The sequence below is a fragment of the Scyliorhinus canicula genome, chromosome 23 (genome assembly GCF_902713615.1).
Source record: "Scyliorhinus canicula chromosome 23, sScyCan1.1, whole genome shotgun sequence".
Lineage (NCBI taxonomy): Eukaryota > Metazoa > Chordata > Chondrichthyes > Carcharhiniformes > Scyliorhinidae > Scyliorhinus > Scyliorhinus canicula.
The window spans coordinates 3,800,603-3,820,729 of record NC_052168.1 but is presented as its reverse complement, the minus strand read 5'-3'; the positions used below and the strand labels follow the sequence as shown (position 1 = coordinate 3,820,729).

The window sequence follows — 20,127 nt, the reverse complement described above, 5'->3', positions numbered from 1 at the left end:
GTGCAGAGTCCTTGTGTGTGTTTAAGGCTGTGATAGATTCTTGACCGGTGAGGGATTGGAGGGTTACGGGGCAAAGGGCAGGAAAAGAGACGCGAGGAACGTCACGATCAGCCATGATCCTGTTGAACGGTGGAGCAGGCTTGCGTGGCCGAATGGCCCACTCCTGTTCCTATTTCTTATGGACTTATGAAAGGAGAAAGATAATTTGGGGAGGGAGGGGGAGTAGAGGAGGAGACGGTGTTACAGAGATTGGGAGGACCGTGGAATGATTTGAAAACAAGGTTAAGAATTTTAAGATTGAGATGAAACCAAGCTGAAAGCTAATTTAAGTTGTTCCGTGAGCTCAGGGGCGATGGGCAAGTGGGATTTTGAGTTTGATCTGAAATTTGGATAGGGTAACGGGTTAAAACAGGGGTGGGCAAACTACGGCCCGCGGAGCCGCCAAAGGTATTTCTGCGGCCCACCAAGTCATTAAAAAAAAAAAAAAAAAAAAATTTTTTTTTTAAAAATCTTTTTTTTTTTTAATTTGTTTTTAAAAAAAAAATTTTTTTTTAAGGGGGGGGGCTGTTGGGTTACTTACTGGTATAGGGTGGATACGTTGACTTGAGTAGGGTGATCATTGCTCGGCACAACGTCGAGGGCCGAAGGGCCTGTTCTGTGCTGTACTGTTCTATATGAGGCACCCAGAATCATAACCGGGTGAAGTAATTATTTTACTTAATATACTATGCGGCCCTTTGTGAATTGTGAATTTCTGAATGTGGCCCTTGCACGGAAAAGTTTGCCCACCCCTGGGTTAAAATGTGACATTCGCGACACCGAAAACCGCTAACAAAGCTCCCCCTACAGGAATAGCCGGTACTGCAGGCAGTCCAATGGGGCTCCGAGTCACAGCAATATGACCAAGAACATTTTCATGTAAATCGCTGCCAAATTTAATATATAAAAGGCAGATTTTGAAGAGATCGTTTGATGACAAAACCCATTAGATGTTAAACACATAAGGGAAATGAATTCATGAGCGACATATCTCTTAAGTGCTGCACTAAAAGTAATTATGTATGCAAATTCTACGCATTTGTATACTGTCCATGTGGTCTGTGCTAAATGGGTCTTAATTGTACTGGAATTAAGGCCATTTTTCTGCTATTGTTTTAGACTGACAGGGTCTCAATGGAGACAAGTGACTCGCTAAATACCTAACCCCATGACATATGTTCGGAAATAAATAAATCTAATGGGACCCAATCCAAAAATTCCTCAACTGAACTTTGCATTTTGCAATTTCCTAATGTAACATTCATGAAGCTTGCTATCATCATCAGACTGGGTGGCAGATAGTTGCTCAGTCCTTCCCAAATGGATTTGAGTAAGAAACGGGAACTGCTTGTGTTGACACGGAGCTCCTCGTCACAATTAAAATTCCCAGAGCAAGTTAATCAGCAAGAAGAATGGACATCAATGTGGGAGCCGAAGTGAGGCTGTAGGTGGGGGTCAAAGTTCAGGTTTTAAGGAGACTTTTGATAGCAGAGAAGGAAATAGCAAAGGAATCAGCGAGAATGAGAGTCTCAGAGGGTGGAGAAATGTGTCTTAATTGATGTCTCATTATGGGCAAACCAACAGCCTGACGTTAAATCAATTGGAATATAAAAAAGGCATCTGACTGAATGGGCTCCACCAGTCCTGTAATTCTTTTGTGTTTCTATGTTTCAGGCATAGTGGTTAGCACTGCTGCCTCACGTCGCCAGGACCCGGGTTCAATTCCGACCTTGGGTGTTTGTGTAGAGCTTGCACGTAATAATATTCTTTATTAGTGTCACAAGTAGACTCACATTAACACTGCAATGACGCTACTGTGAAAAGTCCCGAGTTGCCACACTCCAGCCCCTGTTTCGGGTACACAGAGGGAGAATTCAGAATGTCCAATCCACCTAACAAGCACGTCTTTCGGGACTTGTGGGAGGAAACCGGAGCGCCCGGAGGAAACCCACGCAGATACAGGGAGAGCGTGCTAGCCACTGTTTTCCGCCGTGTCTGCGTGCGTTTCCTCCGGGTTTCCCCGGTTTCCTCCCAGATTCCAAAGATGTGTAGGTTAGGTGGATTGGCCATGCTAAATTGCCCCTTTGTGTCCAAAGATGTGCAGATTAGCTAGTGTTACGGGATAGGGTTGAGGGGCGACTTGATAGAGGTCTACAAAATTAAGAGGCGCATAGGCAGAGTGGATAGTCAGAGACGTTTTCCCAAGGTAGAGGGGTCAATTACTAGGGGGCATAGGTTTAAGGTGCAAGGGGCAAGGTTTAGAGGAGATGTGCGAGCCAAATGTTTTACACAGAGGGTAGTGGGTGCCTGGAACTCGCTGCCGGAGGAGGTGGTGGGAGCAGGGACGATAGTGACGTTTAAGGGGCATCTTGACAAATACATGAATAAGATGGGAATAGAGGGATACGCACCCAGAAAGTGTAGAAGATTTTAGTTTAGACGGGCAGCATGGTCAGCGCAGGCTTGAAGGGCTGAAGGGCCTGTTCCTGTGCTGTACTTTTCTTTGTTCTTTGTTCTTTGACTGGGTTGCCCTTGGAAAGAGCTGAATGGCCTACCTTGCGCTGTCCTACTCTATAATTCCGTGAGGGAAACCAGACGGTCTTTTTCCGTCTATTAATTCTGACGCATCCGACGGAAGAAGGAGGCCTCCGTCCGAACGGTCTCCCAGGTGAATGGATTGTGCGTCGATCCTTCATTGCAGCGATTTGGAGAGAGCGACATTGACAGATTGGCCAAGGGTCGTTCCGCGTGTTAACCGAGTTGCATTGTCTTCTTCGCAGAGCCTGTGTTTCCGAATTCAGAAGATGGTGGAAATTTACAAGCCAGACTGGTGTGACACCCGGGCGGATTGGTCAGTTTACTTGTTCTCCCCCCAGAATAGGTAAGAATGTGGAATACGGCAAAGGGACTATTTGGTAACCAATTTCTGCGTTGAGCAATGAAGCAGGATTTTCTGATGTGACTTTCCCGGCGGGATTCTGCTGGATACATTCCAGGGTTTAAGGGTGGGATTCTCCGGGATCCCCACGGTGGAGGGGGCTCGCTGTTGGCAGCCGGAGCCACCTCACAGCCCCATCAACGCTGATGCCGATTTGTCTTCCTTGCCCAGAGCTGAGGCAGGGATCTGGAAGATCCCGCCGACGGGAAGGGCTGCAGAATTCCACCCGGAAAAGTCTAAAGGATTTGATAGGTGGCGGAGAGAGAATCTATCTCCTCCAGTGGGGTGAGAGCCCAGAGCAAAGGGAGAAAAACCTTAAAATTCGTGTCGGGGTGATGCCAGGAATCACCTCCTCTCTCTGCCCCCCAAAAAGCTGCTGAAGTTGGGGATCAATCGAAAATTTTGAAACTGAAATTGATGGATTTTTATTGGGCAACTAAGTTAAGGATCTAAAACCAAGATGAGGAGATGAATCAGCCGCCATTTAATTGGGGATGGGACGTTTCGGCGTGGCCGATTCGGCGGAGGAGTTTTTCGGCGGAGGGACGGAAATTTATTTAAAAACCTATGCTAGCGCTTCTCATTGAGAGTCTACTGGGGGCGGGGGGAGAGGTCAGACCCCCATAGACTCTCAATGGGAAGCGCTAGCATAGATTTTTAAATAAATTTAAAACCCCCATCGTGGATCTAATTAAAACAGTGTCAATTTCAGCGGCCGGAGAGGGAAGCTGCTCTCTCACTGAAACAATCAGCCGGCCGCTGAAATTGACACTGCCGGCTGCTCTCTCCCTCCAATCTAACTTTTAAGTTTTAATGTTTCTGATTGGAGGGAGAGAGCAGCGGGCAGTGTCAATTTCAGCGGCCGGCTGATTGTTTCAGTGAGAGAGCAGCTTCCCTCTCCGGATCAAAGTGAGCCGGCCGCTGAAATTGACACAACTGACAGTTGGGGTCCATAAGAAATGGGCTGCACAAACATTTTGCGACTATAACTAATTTGACGCCGAAACGTCCCTCCGCCGAAAAATTCCTCCGTCGAATCGGCTACGCCGAACTGGCCACGCCGAAACGTACCAAATCCCATTTAATTGAATGGAGGAACACACTCATAGAACATAGAACAGTACAGCACAGAACAGGCCCTTCGGCCCTCGACGTTGTGCCGAGCAACGATCACCCTACTCAAACCCACGTATCTACCCTATACCCGTAACCCAACAACCCCCCCTCCCCCCTTAACCTTACTTTTAGGACACTACGGGCAATTTAGCATGGCCAATCCACCTAACCTGCACATCTTTGGACTGTGGGAGGAAACCGGAGCACCCGGAGGAAACCCACGCACACACGGGGAGGACGTGCAGACTCCGCACAGACAGTGACCCAGCCGGGAATTGAACCTGGGACCCTGGAGCTGTGAAGCATTTATGCTAACCACCATGCTACCGTGCGGCCAATATTCTCCAATTTAATGAACCCCGCCATATCATTGATCCAGGCCTCCACGCTTGGGGGCCTCGCATCCTTCCATTGGAGCAAGATCCTCCGCCGGGCTACTAGGGACGCAAAGGCCAGAACACTGGCCTCTTTCGCCTCCTGCACTCCCGGCTCCACTGCAACCCCAAAGATTGCGAGTCCCCAGCCTGGCTTGACCCTGGATCCCACCACCCTCGACACCGTCCTTGCTACCCCCTTCCAAAACTCCCCCAGCGCTGGGCACGCCCAAAACATATGGGCGTGGTTCACTGGGCTCCCCGAGCACCTAGCACACCTGCCCTCGCCCCCGAAAAACCTACTCATCCTCGTCCCAGTCATCTGGGCCCTATGCAGCACCTTGAACTGTATGAGGCTAAGCCTCGCACAGGAAGAGGAGGAATTCACTCTCTCCAGGGCATCCGCCCACGTCCCCTCCTCAATCTCCTCACCCAGCTCCTCTTCCCATTTACCCTTCAGTTCCTCCACCGAGGCCTCGTCTACCTCCTGCATCACCCGGTATATGTCCGAAATCCTCCTTCCTCCAACCCACACCCCCGAGAGCAACCGATCCCGCACCCCTCGTGGGGGCAGCAAGGGTAACCCCTCCACCTGCTGCCTGGCAAACGCCCTCACCTGCATGTACCTAAACATGTTCCCTGGGGGCGAACCCAAACTTCCCCTCTAACTCCCCCAAGCTCGCGAACATCCCCTCCACAAACAGGTCCCTCAACCTCCTAACCCCTGCCCTGTGCCAGCCCAGAAATCCGCCATCAATGCTCACTGGGACAAACCGATGGTTCCCCCGTATCGGGGCCTCCATCGAGCCCCCCACTTCTCCCCTATGCCGTCTCCATTGCCCCCATATTTTGAGGGTAGCCGCCACCACCGGGCTCGTGGTGTACCTCATTGGAGGGAGTGGCAACGGCGCCGTTACCAGCGCCTCCAGGCTCGTGCCCACACATGACGCCGCCTCCATCCTCTTCCATGCTGCCACTTCCTCGTCCATTACCCACTTACGCACCATCGCTGCGTTGGCAGCCCAATAGTACCCACAGAGATTGGGCAACGCCAGCACCCCCCCTAACCCTGCCCCGTTCCAGGAACATTCTTCTCACCCTCAGAGTCCCATGCGCCCACACAAATCCCGTGATACTCCTGTTGACCCTCCTAAAAAAGGCCTTGGGGATAAGGATGGGGAGGCACTGGAACAGGAACAAAAACCTCGGGAGCACTGTCATCTTAACGGACTGCACCCTCCCTACCAGTGACAGCGTTAACATATCCCACCTCTTAAACCCCTCCTCCATCTGCTCCACCAACCTTGGGAGGTTGAGCTTGTGCAGGGCCCCCCAGCTCCCAGCCACCTGGACCCCCAGGTACCTGAAGCTCTTCCCTGCCTGCTTCAGTGGGAGCCTACCAATCCGAGTGACCCCTTTCTTTTCGACAGTGACCCCCTGGTTCAAGATTCTCCCACAAGGGGAAACATCCTCTCCACATCCACTCTGTCGATACCCCTCGGGATCTTGTATGTCGCGATCGAGGTCACCTCTCACTCCTCGCAACCCCAGCGAAGACAAACCCAACCTGTCCAACCTTATCTCATGAGAGGTTGATGGTGTGTGGAGGGGCAGAATGGATGGGGCCTCGGCCATGATCCAAGTCTGAAATGGCGACCCAGCTGATTCACCGCGACTGAGGGTTCGTGCACCAGGAGAGGCAGGAATCCTCGGTGTCACAAGTCCCAGGGTTGTACACGTCTCCAGTAAATTTGAGTAGTGGTGTACATTTCTCTTTCTGACAAAAACCTGCCCAGAAACACCGGTGTCCCTTTCACTTTCTGGCTGTGTATTTCCACTGCTGTCAGTCTTCACCTTAGATTGTGTGGATTTTCCTTTCTCACTGCTGTAGAACATCAGCTGTTTTCTCTTGCTTGTTGACTGGTGATCCCTTCCAATTCGGGCACGCTCGCAGAGGGTAGGGAATCGGTGACCCTGGGCAGGATTCTCCGTTGCCCGACGCTCGATGAAGCCCAAAGCTCCGCCCTTCCAAAATGGCGTTATTGGTGAATGCGGCGCTTACCGTTGGCATGGCCTCATGACGTCACCTGAAGCCCCTCCCCCGATGCTCCAGCACCGCCACAGTCGGCAGGGGGGGTGGGGAACCGTTCCGCTGGCCGGGCGGGCTTCGGCTGGGGGTGGCGATGGGGGGGGGGGGTACAGAGGATCCGCAGGGGGTTGGCACCATGTTGTACGGCGCGACTGTAGCAGGTCGTCGCAGTGCGCATGCGCAGCCATAGACCCAGCAATTCTCCAGCCGTTTATGTCGGGAACGGCGGATGTTTTATGGGACGCGGCTGCTAGACCCCCCACTGGGTGGAGCATCGGTGGGGGGGCCGCTGCCGACTTTTTCATCCTAAATCTAGACACTACTTCCGGACATCATCTCGAAATCGGTGAATCCAGCCCCCTGTGCCTGATAACCTCTGCACTTTGAACTTTCCTAAGTGACCATTCTAATTTTATCTTCTTCTGTTGCCTGATTAGATTCCGGCTGATGTGTCAGATGATTATTGCCCACAAGCTCTTTGATTATATCGTCTTGGCATTCATTTTCCTAAACTGTATCACTGTTGCGTTGGAGCGACCCGACATTGGCCAGGGAAGCACAGTAAGTAACCTTCCCACTTTCACCTCTCTGACTATAGATATTGTCACCGGTCCAAAGACCCAGAGTAATGCTGTGGTGACCCGGGTTCAAACACCAGCGCGGCAGGTGGTGAAGTTTGAATCAAACGAAAATTTGGAATTGCAACTCTAATGATGACCATGAAACCATTGTTGATAATCCTAAAAACCCAGTCAGTTCACTAATGCCCTTTAAGGAAGGAAATCTGCCATCCTTACCCGGTCTGGCCTACATGTGAGTCCAGACCCACAGCAACGTGGTTGACTCTCTAAATGCCCTCAATTAGCTCTGGGTAGATGATTTTCTTACTGTTGCCTTTTTTACAACGCTGCCTCTTTGTTCTGAAGTGTGTCTGAGAAAGAGCAAGGGCTGCCCCCATGGCTGCTCTTTCCAGGAAGCATTCGAGAACAAAGTGAAACTGCGGTTTCTTGTATAAGAGAAACTGCGGTTAGGAAAACACCTGCTCCCCTGAATTAATGGATTCCCCCAGAGCTTTATAAAATAGAGTCCAAATCGCCCCTTTGAAACTGCCTTGACCTGTCAATCAAAAATCTTTCAATAGGCAATCGTGTGTGAAATTGAATCTGAACAATGCAGTTCAAAGCTTTCAGCCTTCTAGGCATACACACAGGCTTCCATGGTTTAAAGGGCAATTAAATTGACTGTGGGAAGCCACTTCAAAGGTTTCCACCACTTTAAAGTGATTACTGAATTTTCACCTCACGGACCTTTGAGCTTAGCATACTGATATACTTTTTAAAGGGTTTAGAGGTACAGCTGGGATTATTTTCACTTTAATATGAGAGATGTGTATTTCTGAGATGCTGACTGACTTTTCAAAGGGGTTGGAGGTACAGATGGGATTGCTTTCACTTTAGTGTGTGACAATTTTAAAATTTTAAGGGTCTAAGTGACTGTTTAATGGGTTTAAATGCTGCAGATGGGGAGAGCAACTAAACGAACCTCATCCCAGGAGAGACCCTCGGCCTGAGCCCCTCCAGCCCAGCACAGGCCCGCCTGACCCCCCCCCCCCCCCCAAGCCGGCTAGTCAATTGGCCGTCCTGCCCGTCAATTAGATATTAAACGTGCCATTTGCATGTTCCCGTCGGGTTATGTCGAGAAGCCTGGTGGAGACGTCGGGAAACCAATTGTGGCTGACGCGAATCCCCATTTTGTCCCGACGCAGGATTCAGCGGGCCATCGCGAATCCCGTGGGCTGGCGGCGGCCCCAGAGAATCCAGGCTCTTGTGTTCAGACCTTGCTCCAGGACCCAGGTTAATAGTCCAGATAACGGAGCTAGATTTCAGAGCTGCTGTCTTATAATTGTCCAGGTGGATGTAAAAGACCTCCCCCACTCCCCCAAGGATAATTCGAACTGCAGCGGAGTTCTCCCCAGTGACTAACATCCGTCCTTCAGTCAACATGACAAAAAGCAGCTTACCGGCTCGTTTCTCTTTTATCTCCTTTCCAGGGTGTGATTTAACATTTACCTGAAGGAGAGCGGTTCATGTGAAAAGTTATATTTACCCAGTCATGCAGAAGGAACCAATTTCTTTCCCTCGCTTTTCCATTACTGGCCGACGAATTCACTTTAAAAATCTTTATTAGTGTCACAAGTAGGCTTACATTAACACTGCAATGAAGTTACTGTGAAAATCCCCTAGTCTCCGCACTCCGGTGCCTGTTCGGGCACACGGAGGGAGAATTCGGAATGTCCAATTCACCTGACAAGCACGTCTTTCGGGACTTTGTGGGAGGAAACCGAAGCACCCGGAGGAAACCCACGCAGACACGGCGAGAACGTGCAGACTCCGCACAGACAGTGACCCAAGCCGGGAATCGAACCTGGGACACTGCTAATTTACTACTGGCCCATCAGTGGTCAGCTGGTTAACTTTTGTACTTTCTTTGTGCTGGACTTTGTTTTTGCAGGAAAGGATCTTCCTGAGTGTCTCCAACTATTTCTTCACGGCTATCTTCGTGGCAGAGATGACTCTCAAGGTAAGTGGCCTTACCTTACCGAAAGGGAATAGAGATCCAGGAGTGAAAGCGTGCTTTTCAAAACTCGCCCATTTGCCCAAACTGCATTGCTGCCAGTATGGAGCGGGAGGGTAGCATCCCTGTGTTTGGGGCTAGAAGCTCCGGGTTCGAATCCCCCTCCAGGACCTGATGGTCATCTTCATTAGGCAGCCAGATGGGATCATTATTAACCTGTGGGTCCTTCCAGTATGCCCGTGGCAGGTGGTGAGGCAGAGAGTGATTCCTGGTTAACCGTGCATGATGCAGAGTGGCACCCTTCAATTAAATGAAATGAAACTAAAATCGCTTATTGTCACGAGTAGGCTTCAATGATTACTGTGAAAAGCCCCTAGTCGCCACATTCTGGCGCCTGTTCGTGGAGGCTGGTACGGGATTGAACCGTGCCTTCAAAGCCAGCGATTTAGCCCTGTGCTAAACCAGCCCCAAGTTAATAATAATCTTATTGTCACAAGTAGGCTTCCATTATCACAGAAATGCCGTCACTGTGAAAACCCTCTAGTTGCCACACTCAGGCGCCTGTTCGGGTACACTGAGGGAGAATTCAGAATGTCCAATTCACCTAACAAGCACGTCTTTCGGGACTTGTGGGAGGAAACCGGAGCACCCGGAGGAAACCCACGCAGACACGGGGAGAGCGTGCAGACTCCGCGCAGACAGCGACCCAATCCGGGAATTGAACCCGGGACCCTGGTGTTGTGAAGCAACCGTGCTGACCACAGTGCTACTGCGCCACCCTATAAACCTCTGACTTCAGGAAACACCAACTATGGAATACGCTTGCTCGATCTCTCTGTCTCCACATGGGAAGCCTTCAAAGTTGTTGCGCCAGTCCATAATAACAGCAGTACTGATGTGAGGGGGGGGGGGGATGGGAATCAGTTGGAGAGAATCATTCTTTAAATGGGATTATTAAACTGACAATCCCACCATGCACGATATTGATCTGTGAGGAATGGATTCCAGAATGCAGTATCAATGTGTGAATTGGAAACAGACGGGAGAGCTCCATGCTGTGAACCTGTCGAGACAGATGGGGTGGAACTGTAAATGGAATATCCACAGATACTTCAAGGTGATTAGACTTGCTAAACAAGATATTAGAAACCCAATCTGCCATCAAATCAAAACGGATCATCTTTTACACAGGAGTGAGGACCTGAATTAAATGGTCAGCTCCAAACGTTGCAGACTGCCAGATGCCGTTGCCATCCCACATGTCTGTATTTCCGTTCAACCCTATCGTATCTCCTATTTAATGTGTCAGGTTGACATTCACCAGAGTCAGCACACATTGGCTAATTGAGGAGTACTCGGGTCTCCTCAGCCAGAGGGTCATGTGTTTTGAATTTTTCTTTCCACAGTCAGGAGTTTAGTTGGTGATGTTTCTGTATCAATGTTTCCAGCTTTCTTATAATAATGATAATAACAATCTTTATTCGTGTCACAAATAGGCTGACAGTAACACTGCAATGAAGTTACTGTGAAAAGCCCCTAGTTGCCACACTCTGGCGCCTGTTCGGGTACACGGAGGGAGAATTCAGAATGTCCAATTCACCTAACAAGCACGTCTTTCGGGACTTGTGGGAGGAAACCGGAGCACCCGGAGGAAACCCACGCAGACACGGGGAGAACGTGCAGACTCCACACAGACAGTGACCCAAGCCGGGAATCGAACCCGGGACCCTTGCGCTCTGGTGCTGTGAAGTAACAGTGCTAACCACTGTGCTACTGTGCCGCCCATATCTTGCGCTGGATCTTTGTCACCTAGTTAGAAGAATGTTGTTCAAATGCATTGAGAACTCAGACGTTAATATTGCAAACGTTACTTTCTCAAAGAAAGAACTTACATATATAGAGGATCCTTCACAACCTCAGGACTCTTCAATGTACTTTCTGATGTGGGGTTGCAGTCACAGTGGGTGGGATTGGGTGGGGATTTCCCCCTCTTCCCCCCCTCCCCACCGTCCCCGTGTCGGCGTGGGTTTCCTCCGGTTGCTCCGGTTTCCTCCCACAGTCCAAAGATGTGCAGGTTAGGTGGATTAGCCGTGATAAATTGCCCTTAGTGTCCAAAAAGGTTAGGTGGGGTTACGGGGCTAGGGTGGAAGCGGGGGCTTTTGTAGGGTGCTCTTTCCAAGGGCCAGTGCAGACTCGATGGGTCGAATGGCCACCTTCTGTGCTATAAATTCTAAGATCCCGCTGGTGGAACAACTGGGAAATTTTGGCCACAACGTGGAAAAGTGGGGACCAAATTACACACAAGAATATTCCAGGAAAATACCGGAATAATGACCAGATAGCTTGTTTTGCTTAATGATCTGATTTGTGGGATAAATATTGGTCCCAGGAACCCAGGGATAAATCCCAGCTCGTTCTCCAATAGTGGCAATGGATTCTATCACCCCCCAGCTGAGAGGGTAGCTGGTTTATTGCCCCATCCAAAGCCTCAGAGCAGAGGCCATGACCATGTAGCTACCCCCACCACCCCTCAGTTATTTTCTGAATCATGTGACACTTCCCCTTGTCAGGTCGTCTCTCTGGGGTTTTACATTGGCGACCAAGCATACCTGAGAAGCAGCTGGAACATTCTGGATGGATTTCTGGTCTTCGTCTCCCTCATTGACATCGTCGTGTCCGTGGCCTCGGCTGGCGGGGCGAAGATCTTGGGCGTACTCCGGGTGCTAAGGCTTCTTAGGACATTGCGTCCTCTCAGGTAGGAACGAAGAGTAATATGAATGTGAGAATGTTGGGATTTATGGCACTGAACTCCATCAGCAGGAAACTGAGGGGCAGAAGTGTCAACGACTCCTGACCCTTCTCTCATTTCGTTTTTCCTTCCAATTTTATCCCTTCTTCCTCTTCAGACTGAAGGATATTGGCCCTTCCCCAGTAAGGTTCTGCAACACCAGTGGCACCCATTTCGAACAGATGAGTCTAGAGTGTTGGCAGGTGATTGAACCATGGGCCTGGTTATCACGGTCAAGCCCAATCTTCCCCTCGCCTCAGCCTTTCCCAAATGATGAGCTGATTGAGAGCAGGAGAGAAATAAAGCCAAAATCTCAAACACGCCTCAAACCTGCCTCCTTCTGGATTTAATAGAGACAGATTGGGGGCAGGGGGTGTGTAGAGGGGTTTGGTTTGGGGGTGGTAGTGACCAGTTTTCTCAGAAGATGCTGGCTGATTGACATCTTTGACAAAGGCTGACCGCACTTCCAGACAGTCTTCATTCTTAACTCACGGATGCTGGATTCCTGAGGCCCTGTGAATCCCGGCAGGTGAAAGGTGAGAAGGGATGGATCCAAAGAACAAAGAACAAAGAAAAGTACAGCACAGGAACAGGCCCTTCGGCCCTCCAAGCCTGTGCTGACTATGCTGCCCGTCGAAAATAAAATCTCCTGCACTTCCTGGGTCCGTGTCCCTCTATTCCCATCCTATTCATGGATTTGTCAAGATGCCCCTTAAATGTCACTATGGTCCCTGCTTCCACCACCTCCTCCGGCAGCGAGTTCCAGGCACCCACTGCCCTCGGTGTAAAACAACTTGCCTCTTACATCTCCTCTAAACCTTGCCCCTCGCATCTTAAACCTATGCCCCCTAGGAATTGACCCCTCTACCCTGGGGAAAAGCTTCTGACTGTCCACTCTGTCTCTGCCCCTCATAATTTTATAGACTTCTATCAGGTCGCCCCTCAACCTGCGTCGTTCCAGTGAGAACAAACCAAGTTTATTCAACCTCTCCTCATATCTAATGCCCTCCATACCTGGCAACATCCTGGTAAATCTCATCTGCCCCCTCTCTAAAGCCTCCACATCCTTCTGGTAGTGTGGCGACCAGAATTGAACACAATACTCCAAGTGTGGCCTAACTAAGGTTCTATACAGCTGCAACATGACTTGCCAATTTTTATACTCAATGCCCTGGCCAATGAAGGCAAACATGCCGTATGCCTTCTTGACTACCTTCTCCACCTGTGTTGCCCCTTTCAATGACCTGTGGACCTGTACACCTAGATCTCTCTGGCTGTCAAAGCTCTTGAGGGTTCTACCACTCACTGTATATTCCCTACCTGCATTAGACCTTCCAAAATGCATTAGCACACATTTGTCCGGATTAAACTCCATCTGCCATCTCTCCGCCAAGTCTCCAAATGATCTAAATTCTTCTCTGACAGTCCTCATCGCTATCCGCAATTCCACCAACCTTTGTGTCGTCGATCCATCAGAGAAGGTATTGCTTGAGGGCTAAACTGACACCCCACCACTGGAAACAGATTTCCCAATCACCCAGTACAGGTTAGCTGTGTCACATGGCTGCTTTCTGTACTGCATAATCAACGTCATTCTACTTTACCTTAAGTTGCATCACCAACGTTGCATCTCCCCATTTCGATTCCCGAAGAACGACAATTCCCGAAGACAAACAATCCCAGCTTTTCCAGTCTCTCTCCATAATTGAAGTCGCTCATGTGTATTGGCTCAGAGACTGCTTGTGCGACCATTTTAGACAAATGAATTACGTGTACGTGGCCTTAGAGAGATTCCTCACTCTTCAGTATCAAACCCATCCCCCGTGACTTCTCAAGTTGGTGCTGAGCACATCTTGTTGTCATTCTTTATTTTGACCGCATAGAAGACAAGTGAAAGTTCAGGTCTTCACGTCTTCATGGTCAACAAGCTGTAGAAATATTCTGAGACGTGCAGGTGGTTGTATGTTGTCTACTTGACTTACTGTGCCTTCCCACTCTCTTCACTATACCCTAGGGTCATTAGCCGAGCGCCTGGTTTGAAGCTGGTTGTTGAAACTCTTATTTCCTCCCTGAAGCCCATTGGGAACATTGTCCTCATTTGCTGTGCTTTCTTCATCATCTTCGGGATCCTTGGAGTCCAGGTGAGACATGGTTTTCTGAGATTTGAATCTTCAATTTTACACAGGAAAATTAAGTGCGGGCCTGGACCATTCAGCCCCTCGAGCCTGTCCCAGCATTCAGTTAGGTCATATAAAACAGAGAATGTTGGGTAAACTCAACAGGTCTGCCAATATCAGTGGAAAGAGAGTTACTGTTCCGAGCCCATCTGACTCTTCTGTTGATACAAGTCCTGAAAACTCCAATGGTCTCCCACGGCCTTTTGGGATGGAAGTTTCCGATTCTCTCTGCCCCTTGGGTAACAGGTAGCTTCCTGATTTCTCTCCCAAATAGTCAAGTTCTAATTTTAAGATTGCCCTTCCTGTTAAGGCCAAGCGACCGAGGAGCAGAAGTAGGCCATTCGGCCCATTGAGTCGGCTCTGCCATTCAATGGAATCATGACTGATCTGATGTGATAATCCTCAACTCCACTTTCCCGCCATACCCCCATAACCCTCGATTCCCTTACCGATTAAAAATCCCCCTCAGCCTTGAACATACTTAACGACCCGGCCTCTGCAGCTCTCTGCGGTACAGAATTCCACAGATTCACTGCCCTGTGAGAGAAGAGGTTCATCTCTGCCTGAAATGCCTTACTCTGAGATTATGTCCCTCTTGATTCCTCAGAGGATTACAAGCCATGGTGCAGCTCCAAAGGCACTGATTCCCACGTCTGCCATTTAAAAAATTCATTTGATGTGGGCCAGCATTTATTGCCCTTAAACACAGGGGTTTCCTCGACCATTTCAGAGGCCTTTTAATAGCTGTGGGTCTGGAGTGTGGAGTCACATGTAGGCCAGACCGGGTAAGGACGGCAGATTTCCTTCCCTAAAGGCCATTAGTGAAGCTGATTAGCTTTTACAGCAACTGACAATGGTTTCATGGTCATCATTAGACTTTTGATTGAATTTGAATTTCACCATCAGCCCTGGTGGGATTTGAACCTGGGCCCCCAGAGCATTTCTCTGGGTCCAGTGGCAAAAGCACTGAGCCACCGCCTCGCTCGCTACAAGTGTTTGTTCTCTGTCAGTAAGGTCTAGGAGAAAAGGTTTAATGCTGACATTGACAGGGCAAAAGCAGCAGCCCAGGTGCGGTCCTCGGCAGCTCGTGGGCATAAAGGGTTTTGCATCGAAACACAATCTCGTTCCAATCTAGGGCTGGATTCTCCGCAGCTCCTCGGCAAAACCGTATTTGGCGCAGGGGCTGAGAATCAACGTTCACGTTGAAATCGGGCCCGGTGCCCGACCGGCGATTCCCCGGGGCCCGAGAATCGGCGTGCTCGCGGAGTACTCCGCGAGGCTGGGGGGGGGGGGGGGGGGGGGGGGGGTGTCATTGCCACAGGCCCGCCCAGCGATCCTCCGCTCCCGACCGGCCGAGTTCCCAACGGTGAGGTTCTAACCACCGATCGCTGTTCAGGAAGCTCGCGTGGAAGCTGTGGACTCAGTCTGGGGGTGGGAGGGGGGGGTGGGGGGGGGGTGGGGGGGGGGGGGGGGTGGTTGGACACCGGGGCGGGGGAGGGCCTTATGGGCGGCGGGGGGAAAGATCAGGCAGGATGGATCTTCAGTCGCCCGGCTGATCGGGAGGGGTCTACATTTTGAAGCTGCCTCCGCGGTCTGAGTCCGCCATGGAGCTTGGCGCGGCCGCTGGAGGCCGCTGTGCGTATGCGCGGACTCCAGACCGGAAGTGCAGGGAACCATATCCGCAGCTACAGCTGCGTGAATCACTCCAGGTCCCTGTTCGCCCCCTGCAGGTGAGTGAATCGACTAATCGTTTTTCTTGGAAACTCGGGAGTAAAACGCCAGCGTTTTTAGGCCGGAATGGGGACATAATCCCATTTTGGTAGAATCCAGCCCCCGGTGTCCACTTACTCATTTTCTGGCGTTGAATGTGAAACTTGATCAAGTGCAAAAGAGCAAAATTCAAAGTAGTGAGTTTCCTTTAATACAACATAAGATCTTTACATTTAACCGTCACTTTTTATTTACCCCTGGGATGCGAGGGTCGCTGCCAATTTGTCCATCCCTGATCTCTGGTCCATTCCCTGAGCGGTAATGGTGAGCCTTGACATGGCAACTATTTTGATGTGGATCTGGAGACACATGTAGGCCAGACTGGGTAAGGACGGCAGATCTCCTTCCCTGAAGGCCATTAGTGAAACAGACCGCCTTTTACAGCAATCCCGGAGTCCGTGATCATTATTAATGAGACGAGTGTTTTATTCCAGATTTATCGACTAATCGATTTCTCCAGCTGTGTGCTGGGATTTAAACTCGTGTCTCCCTTAAAATCATCTTTATCATTGTCACAATTCGGCTGACATTAACACTGCAATGAAGTTACTGTGAAAATCCCCTCGTCGCCACATTCCGGCGCCTGGTCAGGTACACAGAGGGAGAATTCAGAATGTTCGATTCACCTATCAATTTCGGGAGGAAACCGGAGCACCCAGAGGAAACACACGCAGACACAGGGAGAACGTGCAGACTCCGCACAGTGACCCAAGCAGGGATTCGAACCTGGGTCCCTGGCGCTGTGACATTGCCACTCAGCTGAATTACCAATTCACTGCGCCCAAGGATAATGTCCTCCCTTTTGAAGCGGAGGCCGGAAGTCAGAAGGTGACTCTTGACCCCAGCAGTCCACACATGCGTCTCACTGGTATAAATGAAAGAATAGGACTTCGAGAGGTCTAAGACTGTGTCCTCTCCTGTTCTCCACCTTGAAGAGTGTGGAGGTGTCGAAGGCTGCTCAGAATATTGGAATGCTCCTTGATGTGATAACAGATGTCTTCAATATCTGTGTCATTAGATCCACAAGTGTGAATTGATTTACATCTGTACAACCTCATAGTCTCAGGTCAATGAGTTGGGAAAAACTGCTAATTGTATTTACAGCCCCAGCTATGTTTTTTGACACTTGGAACAGAATGATGCGATCTTTCTCTCTCTCTCTCTCTCTCCATTGACCACCTGCACAGATTTATCACCGACATTGCATCCTTGCGGTTTTATTGGAGTTTCCGCTTCAGTGGGTAAGGTCAGCAATGAGGTTCTGGGGCAAAGCTACTTTGATGAAAGATTTGACTGATGCTGGACTGTGGAGGTGAAACATTTGAATGAGATAAAAATGATTGTGTTGCGTGGAGTTTGCCGAAACATTGATTACATTGTCACAATGTCCCAAATATTTTAACAGAGGTGTGATGAATTCGTTTCCTATTGAATCTTTCGAGGGATGCTAAAACGACCGAGTTCTTAATCTGCGCCACTAGATCTTCTCACAGTTTTGACAGTGGATTTAGCCTCAGGTTTTACACAACCATAAAGGATACCATGGGTGGATTGTCCCAACATGGGGCTATGTCCCCACGCCGGCGGAATAACGCTGGCGTTTCACTCCCCAGTTACCCGCAGGGGGCTAGCAGTGACCCGGGGAGCTTTAAGCAGCTTTAGCTGTGGATACGGGCCCCCGCATTTCCGGTTCTGAGTCTGTGCATGCGCACGGCGGCAACCTCCAGCGGCCACACCGAGCGCCGTGGCGGATCGGACCACGGACCAACACGCACAATCTAGGCCCCCTCCCGATCGGCCGCGCGCCGCTGCATCGGACCAGCCACCATGAGGGACCCCCCCCGGTACTGGAACCCCCCTCGACCCCCACCAGGGCAGCCGCGGACTGAGTCCGCAGCCGTCCCTCGAGAGTCCCGACCGGCCACACCACATTAGTTCCACGCCGGCGGGAACTCGGCCGGTCGGGAGCGGAGTATCGCTGGGAGGGCCTCTGGCAATGAACCCCCCCCCCCCCCCCTCCTCCCAGCCGCCCGCCGTAATTCGCGGACAAGCGACAAGCGATTCTCCGGGTCCCAATCGCCGGACCCGGCTCGGGTCGGGAATTCCGATTCTCCGCCCCCTGGAGAATCCAGCCGCTGACCTCTCAGGAAGCGCAATAGCATCTACAGAACATTGAAGGAAAGGCATTAGCATGTCCCCTGCCATTGTAACTATTGATTTAGGTTCTAATGTACTCATGAGATGTCAGTGCGACATATTAATTTATTAGTCAAAGTCCTAATTCAGTTTGAGAAAGCTTTAATAGACAATTAACAAGAGCCTCTCAGGCCAGTTTTAATTTGAGCAATAATTATAGTTGAGTACAGACTCTAACTGTCTCACATTCTCCTGGAATAATGGATAGCAGGGAGCTCTTTATCGTCACTTCATTGCCCGCATCCAGTGACGCTTGTAACTTTGAATGTTCCCTTAAGTCATCAGGTTTTAGCTTGTTAGAGCCCCCCAGCACATTCGGTTTAACTTCACTGGGCCTCATCCATCTCTTGGAGTAAAGAACCAGGTTGCTCAACAAGCTCTGTGGCAGCCACCCTCATCAATATTGTCGAGAATTATTATCCCCTTCGACGTTATACACAAGTCTTGGCTGAAATACTCCCCTGCACAGCTGGTAAACATCTGCCTCCTCGATGGCTTGTTCCAGAGGTTGTCTCTGCCTGGATTTCATACAAGTCTCATCGCGGACTGAAATGTAAATTCTCCAAAGACATAAGATTCACGCAGTTTGGGTTAACGTAACTCTAGTGTATTGGGGTTTCCACTGCAATGGAAGGAAATAACAAATACCGCACCAACAATCGGCATTTAATGCAGCACCTTTAACGTAATAACATTTCTCAAGTCACTTCACGGGCGTGCTATAAAGCAAGTTTAACGCCATGACACGTGAGGCAATAGTAATGTAGATGGCCAAAAACATGGTTTAAAAATAAGCAGAAAGGATCTCCTGTTAAATTTTGAAAGATGCAAGCGATTCACTTTGATCCTCCACAGCAAACTCCGTTCCTTAGCCACCAACTACATCTGTCTTACTGGCAGCTGTCTCAGGCTGAAACAGACTTTTTACAACCTCAATGTCCGAGATCAACTTCAGATGAACCTCTGACGCCTTCGCTAAGACTAATCTGCACCATATCTGCACCTTTGCTAAGCCATATCTGTGCCATATCTGTGCCTTTGCTGAGACATCTCTGCGCCATATCTGTGCATTCACGAAGACATGTCTGCACCTTCTCTAAAACATATCTGTGCCATATCTGCTCCTTCGCTAAGCCATATCTGTGCCATATCTGTGCCTTTGCTAAGACATCTCTGCGCCATATCTGTGCATTCACGAAGACATGTCTGCACCTTCTCTAAAACAAATCTGTGCCATATCTGCTGCTTCCCTAAGACATATCTGTGCCATATCTGCTCCTTCCCTAAGACATATCTGCACCTTCACAGACATGTGCACCTGATCTAAGACATATTTGCACCATATCTGCACCTTCACTAAGGCACATCTGCACCATATCTGCACCTTATCTGGTTGGGGGCTGCTCTACGCGGCCGGCCCGCTGATCCTCGGGCCGGGTTAGGCCGAGCAGCCGTCGTGGAAACACCGAGTCCCGCCGGCGCCGTCCATACCTTCTCCCAGCCGGCGGGAACTCAGCGTTAAAGGGTCGGGTGGTGGCATATGGGGGGCCAACCCTGGGGGTGGCCTCCGATGTGGCCTGGCCCGTGGTCGGGACCCACCGATCGGCGGGCCGGCCTCTCTGTCTCCCGGCCTCCTTTCTTCAGCGCCGGTGCCTGTACTCCTGCACCATTTTGGGTCGGGGCCGGCGCGGACAAGGGAGACACCGCGTACGCGCCGAAACCGCGCCGTTGGGACTGCGCATGCGCGGGTTCGCGCTGGAACCACTGCGCATTCCACGGTGCCCATTCCACGGGCCGTCGAGAAAGACGACGGCGTTTCCAACGGTGTCAACACTTAGCCTCAGGATCAGAGAATCCCGCCCCCTATGTCCCCTCGATCTAGTCTCCCCCACAAGTGGAAACACATGTCCCCTCGGGATCTTATACATTTTAAATAAGGTCACCTCTCATTCTTCTAAACCCCAATGGGTATACGCCCAAACCAATTGTCCTCCATGAGATAAGCCCTTCATCCCAGAGATGGGCAACACATTGTAGCGAGTGTGTCCGTCACATTTTGATGTCAG

General features: G+C 50.3%; 1 protein-coding gene across 3 annotated transcripts in view; it reads left to right on the top strand.

Annotated features, from left to right (window-relative positions):
- cacna1ia (calcium voltage-gated channel subunit alpha1 Ia) overlaps positions 1-20,127 on the top strand; it is a 421,890-nt gene that overhangs the window by 348,236 nt on the left and 53,527 nt on the right. For all 3 annotated transcript variants that reach the window (XM_038783535.1, XM_038783536.1, XM_038783537.1), the window contains 5 exons: positions 2,820-2,920; positions 6,994-7,117; positions 9,068-9,136; positions 11,701-11,885; positions 13,933-14,059. In XM_038783535.1, coding sequence (XP_038639463.1) covers positions 2,820-2,920; positions 6,994-7,117; positions 9,068-9,136; positions 11,701-11,885; positions 13,933-14,059 — 606 coding nt within the window. The remainder of the gene's footprint in view (positions 1-2,819; positions 2,921-6,993; positions 7,118-9,067; positions 9,137-11,700; positions 11,886-13,932; positions 14,060-20,127) is intronic.